This window comes from Bos taurus, chromosome 7 (genome assembly GCF_002263795.3).
Source record: "Bos taurus isolate L1 Dominette 01449 registration number 42190680 breed Hereford chromosome 7, ARS-UCD2.0, whole genome shotgun sequence".
Taxonomy (NCBI): Eukaryota; Metazoa; Chordata; class Mammalia; order Artiodactyla; family Bovidae; genus Bos; species Bos taurus.
This window is the reverse complement of record NC_037334.1, coordinates 6,221,595-6,234,236: the sequence shown is the minus strand read 5'-3', so window position 1 is coordinate 6,234,236 and position 12,642 is coordinate 6,221,595. Positions and strand designations below refer to the sequence as shown.

The 12,642-nt window shown below is 45.9% G+C and overlaps 1 protein-coding gene across 3 annotated transcripts in view; it reads left to right on the top strand.

Annotated features, from left to right (window-relative positions):
• Positions 1-9,688: 9,688 nt before the first annotated feature.
• Positions 9,689-12,642, top strand: part of SIN3B (SIN3 transcription regulator family member B) — a 43,865-nt gene continuing 40,911 nt past the window's right edge. For all 3 annotated transcript variants that reach the window (XM_005208562.4, XM_003586243.5, XM_059888511.1), the window contains exons 1-3: positions 9,689-9,806; positions 10,048-10,154; positions 11,453-11,606. In XM_005208562.4, coding sequence (XP_005208619.2) covers positions 9,699-9,806; positions 10,048-10,154; positions 11,453-11,606 — 369 coding nt within the window. In that variant the 5' untranslated portion in view covers positions 9,689-9,698. The remainder of the gene's footprint in view (positions 9,807-10,047; positions 10,155-11,452; positions 11,607-12,642) is intronic.

Below are 12,642 nucleotides of genomic sequence, written 5' to 3'. Positions count from 1 at the left end.
CAATATCATATATTTGTCTTTTTTCTGTCTGGCTTACTTCACTTAGTATGATAATCTCTAGGTTCATCTATGTTGCTGCAAATGACATTATTTTCATTCTTTTCTTGGTAAGAACTTTTAAGACCTGTTGTCCTAGCAACTTTCAAATATACAATTCAGTTCAGTTCAGTCACTCAGTCATGTCCGACTCTCTGCAACCCCATGGACTGCAGCACGCCAGGATTCCCTGTCCATCACCAACTCCGGGAGTTTACCCAAACTCATGTCCATTGAGTCAATGATGCCATCTAACCATCTCATCCTCTGTCATCCCCTTCTCCTCCTGCCTTCAATCTTTCCCAGCATCAGGATCTTTTCAAATGAGTCAGTTCTTCACATCAGATGGCCAAAGTATTGGAGTTTCAGCTTCAGCATCAGTCCTTCCAATGAATATTCAGGACTGATTTTCTTGAGGATGGACTGGTTGGATCTCCTTGCTGTCCAAGGGTCTTTTCCAACACCACAGTTCAAAAGCATCAATTCTTCGGCACTCAGCTTTCTTTATAGTCCAACTCTCACACCCATACATGACTACTGGAAAAACCATAGCTTTGACTAGACAGACCTTTGTTGGCAAAGTAATGTCTCTGCTTTTTACTATACTGTCTAGGTTGGTCATAACTTTTCTTCCAAGGAGCAAGCGTTTTAATTTCATGGCTGCAATCACCATCTGCAGTGATTTTGGAGCCCCCCAAAATAAAGTCTGTCACTGTTTCCATTGTTTCCCCATCTATTTGCCATGAAATGATAGGACCAAATGCCATGATCTTAGTTTTCTGCAAGTTGAGTTTTAAGCCGACTTTTTCACTCTCCTCTTTCACTTTCATCAAGAGGCTCTTTAGTTCTTCTTTGCTTTCTGCCATAAGTGTGGTGTCATCTGCATATCTGAGGTTATTGATATTTCTCTTGGCAATTCTGATTCCAGCAAATATACAATACAGTATTATTAACTATAGTCACCAGATTGTACATGACACTTCCAGGACTTATTTATCATAAGTTATTTTTGGTGAGAAGTCAGCTTCCTTATTAGGTGGTTACCCAAATAATAATTCATTATCATGGCAAGCAATCAAATAGAACAGAGGCTATAAGGTAAAAATCAGAAGTAGGGTGATCATGGTGACTCTGTATACAAGACTTTCCAGTAGTCATGTTATGGATGTGAGAGTTGAACTATAAAGAAAGCTGAGTGCCGAAGAATTGATGCTTTTGAACTGTGGTGTTGGAGAAGACTCTTGAGGGTCCCTTGGACTGCAAGGAGATACAACCAGTCCATCCTGAAGGAAATAGGTCCTGAATATTCATTGGAAGGACTGATGCTGAAGCTGAAATCCAATACTTTGGCCACCTGATGCAAAGAACTGACTCCTTGGGAAAGACCCTGAAGCTGGGAAAGATTGAAGGCAGGAGGAGAAGGGATGAGATGGACAGAGGATGAGATGGCTGGATGGCATCACTGACTCAATGGACATGAGTTTGAGTAAACTCTGGGAGCTGGCGATGGACTGGGAGGCTGGGCATGCTGCAGTCCATGGGGTTGCAAAGAGTCGGACATGACTGAGTGACTGAATGAACTGATGCCACTTAAAACAAAAACTCTATGTTATGATAACTCTTCAGTCACTGGCAAATCGGGACATCTGGTCACCTAAACAGCTCTTAGTCCCCCAATTCCTGCCCCCTAGAGCTATATCTTTTGACCAACTTCATCCATTTCACCCAGCCCTACCTCCTGCCTCTGGCAGCCATCAATCTGCTTTCTGTATCTATAAGTTTGAGGGGGGGTATTTTTTAAATTTATTTTTAAAATATTTATTTATTGGGCTATGCCAGGTCTTCCTTGCGACATGCAGGATCTTTAGTTATGGCATGAGAACTCTTAATTGTGGCATGTGGGATCTAATTCCCTGACCGTGGACTGAACCTGGGCGCTCTTCACTGGGAGTCCCAAATCTTAGCCCCTGGACTTCCAGGGAAGTCCCTGGGCAGGGTTTAGTTAATTGAAAACTTTTAACTTTAAAGTCTAGAGTTTTGGTTTTTTTTTTGCTAAACTCTGTGAAAACATTCAAACCCACAGCAAAGTTGCAATATTGAGGACAATGAACATGTGTTTATTGAGATTCCCTGATTGCCCTATTGCTGCCAATCTCCTGCTAAACCAATTCAAAATGACACCGGGACTAGGGTGAGAAGAGTGGAGGGAGCACTCAGACCAAAAATAGTCAACCATCAAAACAGACATTGGGTTACCATAACTTTTAAATCAAAATGAATAAAAATGCATATTGAACAAAATACCAACATTTTCAATAAAACTGGATTCTGATCCTGTATTTGCACAGACTCCTCACCCTAATTCTGGCCCTGGTGATATCAAGACACTTCAGCGCTTATGTAAGGAGGCATTTTTAAGGAATAAGGTCATTCTCCTACATAACTGCACACACCTGCCAAACTAACAATAGGCATTCCTAATTTTTCTAATTAGTCCTAAAGCATTCCTAATTAGCTATTTCTTCAAACTAAACTAGGATGCAATAAAGATTTGTTCACCCATTGCACTGCATTCGTTTGCTTTGTCTCTAGTCTCATTGTAGAGCAGGAGTCAGCAAGCCACAGTCTGCATGTTTGTTTTTGTAAATAAAGTTTTATTGAAACACAGCCATGCCTGTTCATTCGCATATTACCTATGGCTGTTTTCATGCTGCAGTGACAGAGAATGTATGAACCCAGAGTGAAAAATACTTACAATCTGGCTCTTTGTACTTATTTATACTGTATACTTTAATACTGTGTGTATTATACAGACATACAATAAACATATATATTTATATTGTATATAACATTTATAATACTTTTATTATATAGTTATTTGTTTAAAATATAAAATATTGGGACTTCCATGGTGATTCAGTGGCTAAGGCTCCATGTTCCCAATGGAGAGGGCCTGGGTTTGATCCCTGGTCAAGGAACTAGATCCCACATGCAGCAACTAAAGAGTTTGCATGCTGCAACAAAGGCCAAAGATCCCACATGCCACAACTAAGACCCAGCACAGCCAAACAAATAAATTTTAAATATATATATATATATATATATAATTTACAATCTGCCAACTCTGGTCTTAAATGACTTGATTAGATTTAGAGCAGACATTTTCTTAAATGGACTGTTTTTAGAGCAGTTTAGATTCACAGCAAAATTGAGTGGAAGGCACAGCGATTTCTCATATCCCCCCTCCACCCACACACGTGTCATTTCCTCCATTATTAACATCCCCACCAAAGCAGTCTATTTGTCACACCTGAAGAACCTACATTGACACTTCATCATCACACGGTAAACGGTTTTGACAAGACTACTTCATGGGGTATTAGTGAGCTATTACGGAGTAACAAATCACCACAAACTTAGCTGCTGAAAAGAACAGCCTTTTATTCTCTCACAGTGTCTGTGGGTCAGGAATCTAGGCATAATGTGGCTGGATTCTCTCTTCAGGGTCCTACAAGTTGTCACTGGGGCTGGGATCTCACTGACCGGCTCAGAGCCCTGATCCATGCTCCTTTCGAGCTGAGCTCCTTGCAAAGCTATAGGCCTGTGGCTCTTGGCTCCCAGAGGCCGCCTCTTTCCATAGGCAGATCATGACGTGGCTGGTTCCTCCTTCAAGGCCAACAGAATCACACATCTCTGCTGCTTCAAGACTGACTTCCAGACTCTTCTAAAGAGTGCCCCTGGGACTTCCCTGGTGGTTCAGCGGTTAAGACTTCTCCTTCCACGATACAGATGTAAAGAACAGACTTTTGGACTCAGTGGGAAAAGAAGAGGGTGAGATGATTTGAGAGAATAGCACTGAAACATATATATTACCATATGTAAAATAGATAACCAGTGTGAGTTTCATGTATGACACAGGGCACCCAAAGGCGGTGCTCTGTGATAACCTGGAGAGATGGGGTGGGGAGGGAGGTTGGAGGGGGCTTCAAGATGGAGGGGACACATATATGCCTATGGCTGATTCATACTGATGTATGGCAAAAACCATCACAATATTGTAAAGTAATTATCCTCCAATTAAAATAAATAAATAAACTAAAAACAACAACAACAAAAAGATTTCTCTTTCCATTGCAGGGGGGTGATCCCTGGATTCAGGAAACTAAGATCCTACATGCCTTGTGACCCAAAAAAAAAGAAAAAAAATCACATCATAAAACAATAGAAGCAATATTGTAAAAAATTCAATCAAGACTTTAAAAATGGCCCAAATATTTTTAAAAATCTTAAGCTGAATTTATTTTTTTTAATTTTATTTTATTTTTAAACTTTACATAATTGTATTAGTTTTGCCAAATATCAAAATGAATCCACCACAGGTATACATGTGCTCCCCATCCTGAACCCTCCTCCCTCCTCCCTCCCCATACCATCCCTCTGGGTCGTCCCAGTGCACTAGCCCCAAGCATCCAGTATCGTACATTGAACCTAGACTGGCATCTCGTTTCATACATGATATTTTACATGTTTCAATGCCATTCTCCCAAATCTTCCCACCCTCTCCCTCTCCCACAGAGTCCATAAGACTGTTCCATACATCAGCGTCACTTTTGCTGTCTCATACACAGGGTTATTGTTATCATCTTTCTAAATTCCATATATATGCGTTAGTATACTGTATTGGTGTTTTTCCTTCTGGCTTACTTCACTCTGTATAATAGGCTCCAGTTTCATCCACCTCATTAGAACTGATTCAAATGTATTCTTTTTAATGGCTGAGTAATACTCCATTGTGTATATGTACCATAGCTTTCTTATCCATTCATCTGCTGATGGACAAAAAATTTTAAATTAAAAAATAAAGGGTACCCTTGATTAGGTCAGGTCTACCTACATAATCTGCTTTCTGATGAATTCAAAATCAACTTCATTTGGAATCTTAAATACTCCTGAGAATTCCCTTCACCTTCACCATGTAGACATAGACATACTGTAGGTGTGACATCCATGATGTTCCTGGGAGCGCCTATACTCCAGGAAGGAAGACAAGGCAGGGCGTTCACACCAGGGCATGAGGACTTCTGGCAGCTTGTAAAATTCTACTGCTGCTGCGGCTGCTGGTGCTAAGTCGCTTCAGTCATGTCCAACTCTGTGCGACCCCATAGACGGCAGCCCACCAGGCTCCCCAGTCCCTGGGATTCTCCAGGCAAGAACACTGGAGTGGGTTGCCATTTCCTTCTCCAATGCAGGAAAGTGAAAAGTGGAAGTGAAGTCGTTCAGTCGTGTCCGACCCTCAGCAATCCCATGGACTGCAGCCTTCCAGGCTCCTCTGTCCGTGGGATTTTCCAGGCAAGAGTACTGGAGTGGGGTGCCATTGCCTTCTCCGAAAATTCTGCTACAAACTGTGATTCCCAACTTCAGCGAGTTTGATCCTAATGTTTGCCACCTGGGAAGACTTACCTAGTTCAAAATATACAGGATTTTTGATCTTCTTAATTTTGCCAAAATACTGTCCAACAAAAGACCTACCAGAGAACTTACTTTAATGTCATTAAATTAGACAAATGATAAGGAAATTTGTGTCCCAAATTTATCTAAGCTGTCTATCCAAACTGTCATCTCTAAGGTTTTCCATTTTTTCTAATTTTTTAAAAACTACTTTTTATTTTCATATAAAATCATTTTAACTTTTTATATTGATGTACAGTCAATTTAAAATGTTGTGCTAGTTTTAGGTATATACAGCAAATTGATATATATATATACACACACATATATATATATTCTTTTTCAGATTCTTTTCCATTATAGGTTCGTATAATATATTGAATATATTTCCCTGTAGGGAAATACAGTAGGGGCTATACAGCAGGCCCTTGTTGTTTATCTGAAAGGTTTTCAACTTAATCTGTGTAGATGAGAATAGTAAAGAAAAAAATTAGCTTAGCCACTTTGTATGCTTTCTAAAGAGAAGGCAATGGCACCCCACTCCAGTACTCCTGCCTGGAAAATTCCATGGACGGAGGAGCCTGGTGGGCTGCAGTCCACGGGGTCGCTGAGGGTCGGACACGACTGATCGACTTCACTTTCACTTTTCACTTTCATGCATTGGAGAAGGAAATGGCAACCCACTCCAGTGTTCTTGCCTGGAGAATCCCAGGGACTGGGGAGCCTGGTGGGCTGCCGTCTATGGGGTCGCACAGAGTCGGACATGACTGAAGTGACTTAGCAGCAGCAGCATGCTTTATAAAAACAAGAATGAAAAGATGTACACGTCCTGTTGCCTACATATTGAATACACACACAGACACACATGCACACACGCATATATTCATGTATCCTTCAGAACTCACACCCGTGCCCAAGGTGGCACTGACTTGTGGTTGCCTGTTCTCCAGTTGAGTGAGGGCTTCCTCTGATCCTAAGAGACCTACTAAAAGAATAGAAAACCTAAAGTGATCCTTGTGGGAGGGGGAGCAATGTAGAAGGTCTCTGGGGCTTGTGAGAAGCCCACATGTGCCATTGATTCTCAGGGGAGGGACTGCCCCAGGAGTTGCTGCTGTGGATAGGACTGGTAGCCTCAGAATGTGCTTCAGTCGGCCTTAGCTTCTGTTCAGGCAGAAATGCAATGAAACTGAGCAGAATACCTTTGTGGGCTGGGAGCTATGAATCCTCACACTTCCTTTCTCCTCAACCCCACGTCCACCCTGTGCCTCGTCCTCTCTGCTTTACCTTCTAAATATCACTCCCTTTCACCACCTTCTCTCCACCTCCCCTTCTCCTACCCTGGTCTAAAACCACCATCATCCTTTGCCTGTCTAAACGATGAAACAGCCTCCCTGCACCCTCCCTGGCTCCCCTCCAATCACTTCCCTGCAGAACAGTCAGAGTATTTGCTTCCAACTTCCAAGCTTCTGAAACAGTTCCTTGTGTAGAACCCACACACAATTTCTACCAGCACTAAATGCCAAGTCCGAAAGCCTTAACTCATTTCATAAGAAAGAGTGGCCTGCCTTCTCTGTTCCCTCTACACTTATCCTGCTCTCTCTCTTTCTCTCTCCCTCCCATTTCTCTGAAATCCAAGAACACTGGTTTCTTTAAGTTCTTTAAATATGCCACACTCATTCCCACCACAGGGCCTTTGCACAGCCATTCCTTCTGATTTTCACAGTGAACACCTACATACCATTTAGGACACAGCTAGAATATCACTACCTCTGGGAGGCCTTTCTCATCCCCTGACTGGGTTAAGTCTGTCTGGTGACAGAAGATATTTTCCAAAAATGGTCATGGCAATAATTCCTATCTCCCATTCTATTCCTGGGGCTTCCCAGGTGGCTCAATGGTAAGAAATCTCCCTGCCAATGCAGGAGATCCAGGTTCGATTCCTGAGTCGGGAAGATCCCCTGGAGAAGGAAATGACAACTCATTCTGGTATTCTTGCCTGGAGAATTCCACGGACAGAGGAGCCTGGCGGGCTACAGTCCATGGGGTTGCAAAGAATTGGACACGATTGAGCACACAGGCATCATGCATGCTATTTCAGAACCTGGCCACTCCCCAGGTTCTGGAGTCTGTTGGCTCTCCACTTGAATTTGGGAGGGACTTCTGATTCTGTGTGACTTGCAAAGGTAGATCAGAAAAGGCTATAAGGCTTCCACCTGGCTCAGTTGTTCCTCTCTGTGTGACTGGGCTTGGAACCTAGCTGCCATACTGTGAGGAAGTTCAGGGTACATGAGGCGGCCACATGTGGGTCATTCTGGCAATAGCCACTGGCCTCAACCTACAGCCAGAAGCAACTGAGACATGTGAGTGAGTAAACCTTCAGAGGATTCCATCCTCAGCCTTCCAAATACCCAGCTGACACAGAGGGGACAGGGATGAGCTATCCCTTCCAAGCCTGGAGGTTGAAGAACAAAATAAATGTTCTTATCGTGTAAACCTCTAAATCTGGAGATGGTAGAGTAACTGGAACAGAGTACTATTACACTTGTAACTTCCCTTTGAAGTATCTGTCACAGTTGAAACTTTACATCTGTGTATGTGATTGATTTTTATCCTTCTTGAAAGACTGATGACACTCTGGGGGTAAAAGCCTTGTTACCTTTGCTCACCATTCTACTTCTGCTGCTGGAACTCCCCCTATAGTCGTGTCCGACTCTTTGTGACCCCATGGACTGTAGCCTGCCAGTCTGCTCTGTCCATGGGATTCTCCAGGCAAGAATATTGGAGTGGGTGGCCACGCCTCCTCCAGGGGATCTTCCTCACCCAGGGATCGAACCTGGGTCTCCTTCTTTGTGGGCAGATGCTTTACTGTCTGAGCCACCGGGGAAGTCCCAATTTTACTCATGACCCCTGGCAAATGATGCACCCGTTGCCAATATAGTCTCAGCTTTCCTGCACCTCTTCACAAATAGAGATACCAAATGAAGATGATGTACAAGAGACTGTGGGACGGCAGAGAAGTCGGGCAGTTTCTTGAGAGAGAGGATATTTGGGTTGTATTTTGCAGGATATATAGGGTGCTTTTTGTGTAATGAAGAGATAGAATAGGACTTCCGGCTGACACATGGGGTCAGGGAGCAGCCAGGCTAAGCAGGCATTGACAGGAGTTTCTGCACAGATAGAAGGCAGCTTACTTGGGTGAAAAATTCTGCAAGAAAAGGTTCATAAGGGGCAGGTTTTTATTGCCTTCCATGCTGCATACAAATGCTTAGATTTAACTCATAAGAAATAGGAAGACCTTGGAGATTTGGAAGCAGTTGTGGAATGATCTCAGTTCTTGATAGCACTGGGACTGGAAAAACTGGTTAAGAGGCTCCCAAACTGGTCCAGTGGGGAAGTGATGGGAACAGGACTAGAGAAGTGAGGAGAGGAGGATCAGGACTAAGTCAAGAGCAATTTAGCAGGGACTTCCCTGGTGTTTCAATGGCTAACACTCTGTATACGCAACACAGTGGGCATGACTTCAAACCCTGGTCAGGGAGTTAGATCCCACATGCCACAGCTAAGAATTTGCATGCCACAAATAAGATCCCACATGCTGCAATTAGCGCAGCCAAATAAATTAATAAAAAAATTTTTAAAAAGCATTTCGGCAAAACTTCAATGCAGGGCCTTGTATGTGGGTACCGTGTGTCCCTAACCCTAATCCCAGTTGTTACATCAACCCTAGAAAGCAGGGGTCCAGAACACTATTTCAGTAAATATATCAGGCTGTGTAGATCTTAGCATCTGTAGAAGCTATTCACTCCGCTGCCGGAGCGCAAAAATAGCCAGAGGTGCCCAGTAAAAGAGTGGGCATTCCAGTGTTCCAGTAAACCTTAAGTTTGCAGACGCTGAAACTTGAATTTCATAGAATTTTCACGTGGCGCAGAATAATCTTCACTATCGGAGTTTTTCCAACTTTTAAAATTGTAAAAAGCATTCTCAGCTTACTTGTGGGGCCGGACAAAAGCAGAGGGCAGGCCTTGGTTTGCCCACCGGTGGTACTTTAAGCGTTAGCAGCATTTCAGTTTTACGGATAGGATCCTACAGCCAGTCCCTCAAGGAGTTTTGCTGTCCCAGCCGCCGCCGGGCCACGCCCCCTCCGGGCGGAGCCAGCGCATGCGCGGCCGACCCTCGGGCGGGGGGCGGGGCGGGCCGCGGCTCCGAGTTCCAACATGGCGCACGCTGGCGGCGGCGGCGGCGTCGGCCCTGCGGGCCGGGGGCTGAGCGGCGCCCGCTGGGGTCGCTCGGGCTCCGGGGGCCACGAGAAACTGCCGGTGCATGTGAGTGGTGCCCCAGCCGTCCCTGGGGAACCCCGTCGTCCAGTCCCCGGAGGTTGGCGCCCCCTACCAGGGCCCCGCCCGACCCTGGCCCTGCGTCGGCCTCCGCTCCTCTGGGCCCTGGACCCGCGACTCCCTGCCTCCGCCCCTCGGAGCCCGGCCTGTACCCCTCCCGCCAGGGACCCCCGGCCCCGTCCCCTTCTACGCCGACCGCGGCCCACCAGGACCCTCCCCCTCCCCGCAGGTGGAAGACGCCCTCACCTACCTGGACCAGGTGAAGATCCGCTTTGGCAGCGATCCTGCCACTTACAATGGCTTCCTGGAAATCATGAAGGAGTTCAAGAGCCAGAGGTACCTGCGGGGCCCCTGCCCAGGGGGACGTCCCAGGGTACGCCCTGGGCCGCAGTGGGCCTGAGCGGAGTGGGAGCCACCACCCCCCGCTGACTCTCAACAGGGTGACCTTGCGCAGGTTATGACTTCTCAGAGCCTCAGTTCCTTCTTCCAAAAAACGGGCCGGAAGGGTACCCTCCTTGTGGAGCTATTGTGGGGATTCCTGGAAGGAGGGCAGGGATGGGGTGAGGCGAGTGAGGCAGTCAGGCAAGCACAGGGTGAGATCCTGTCTTTACTCAGAATGTTGGGGTTTTTTAAGATAAATTTTGTTCGTTGGGGATTTTTTTTTAAATTTAGATTTTTTCCCCCTCCGCCAAGCACTACGTGAAAATGTTACTTATCCTGATTAAGGAATGTTCTGGCACTCTCTCCCCCTCAAATCTTAATCCCCAAGGTGAGTGCCTCACTAGCCTCGCCCTCATCCCAGGCCTGCTTGGGAAATAACGCACATAAAATGCTTCATAAGGAACCTGGCACTTAGAAGGCATTTAAAACACATTAGCTGTTTTCATAGGCACAGAATCAGGGGGGTTAGAGATATATCGGGGACCTCCGGATCCCCTATCTTGTTTGACAGGGGGCTTGCTGAGACTTAGAGTGGGCCAGGGGTTCACCCAGATTCACGTTAGGAGCAGAGACGGGACCAGGACTCCATCCCTTCTGACTTAGATTCGTGAGTATCAGATCCACACTGTGCAGCTTTCCCAGAGGAAATAATAACGACAGGCCTCACCTGGTTTCCTTCCACAAGACCTTGGCCCTGACTGTAGCCCTGAGGGAGAATCCTGTCTCCTCTCTCCGTGAGCTGTTAAGCAGTTTCCATATTTGCAGGGCCTTTGACATTTATGCATTACCGTCAGTTGCTGGGAACAACTCCTGTGTCACAGCAGATCGCTAATTCGTATGAAGTGAATTTATCTCCCCGTTTAGAGGACTTGGCTTCCTGTCTCTTCTTGGAGCTCAGGATGTGCAGCTGGCTCTCCTGACATTTTCAGAACCTAGCGCACGTGCTTGCGGTTTTTTGGGAGCTGTGCTGTGTGCCTGTTGTGTGGGTTTTTGCCAGGAAGATACAGGGAGCCCAGGCCTGGCTGCCTTGGTGGTGGACCACTGTCTGCAGAGTCACACAGAGCACAGTTTAGGGTGCTTTGTTGTCTGTTGAGCAGCCTGTGTCCTGGGACGCTTAAGAGAGTCAGAAGTCAGCTCGGTTCCCAGTTTGCCCCCTAAGACTCTCCTGCCACTCCTGGTCTTCTTTGTTCCAGCATCGATACACCTGGCGTCATCCGACGAGTGTCGCAGCTCTTCCATGAACACCCTGACCTCATTGTTGGATTCAACGCTTTCCTTCCTCTTGGCTACAGAATAGACATTCCCAAGAATGGCAAGTTAAACATACAGTCGCCTCTGTCGAGCCAGGTATGCAGTGGTGTGAGTGATCTGGCCTCAGCACCGCCCACCCTGGCACTGGGGTACTCAGGCCAGGCAGCGTGTCTTGTGTGTTTTTCATTGGCAGGGAAGCAGGTGAAGGGCCGGTCTTCTTGAAATGCTTCTAGCACAAATCAAAATAAATCGAAACACCTTCCCCAGCAGCCTCTGCATCCCAAATTGATCCATTTGGCAGATTTAAATCAAGAGTGGGTGTGCCTGTATATGTTAGGGAGGCATTCTCCGAACATAGTTTTATGTCCAGTCACAATCAGAGATGTAGATGGACCTAGAGTCTGTCATAGAGAGTGAAGTAAGTCAGAAAGACAAAAACCAGTATCGTATATTAGTGCATGTTAAGTTAACATGTGGAATCTAGAAAAATAGGACAGATGAACCTAGTTCCAGGGCAGGAATAGAGACTCAGACATAGAAAACGGACATGTGGACACAGTGAGGGAGGGGAAGGTGGGGTGAATTGGGAGATTAGGTTTGGCATAAATACACTACCATGTGTAAAACAGACAGATACTGGGAACTCTGGAATATAGCACAGGAGCACAGCTCAGTGCTCTGTGATGACCTAGAGGGATGGGATGGGGCTGGAGTAGGAGGGAGGTCTAAGGGAGGGGATATGTGTGTGTGTGTGTGTGTGTATAGCTGATTCACTTGGTTGTACAGCAGAAACTTAACATTGTGAAGCAACTGTACTCTGATTAAAAAAAGATAATGGCAATCGGAGCCACCAAGGTCTGGGTTTGCGGCTCCCCCTTAGAACGCTAGGCAGGCCATACTTGTGCTTGGGCCCGTGATCCCTCTGATCACCCTTGGCAGCACACGGAATAGAGCGGTGGAGATGCATGTGTGACCAGCCATCTTTATTGTTGATGTGCTTCATTTCCCTGCGGGCAGGACCATGGACTCAGCTCAGGCTTGTGGTCCCTTCTTTAAGTGACAGGTGGCACCCTCTTCTGTCTCTGCAGTCCTTTCTTCTTTGAGCTCACCAGACCCCCTGAGAAAAAGACTG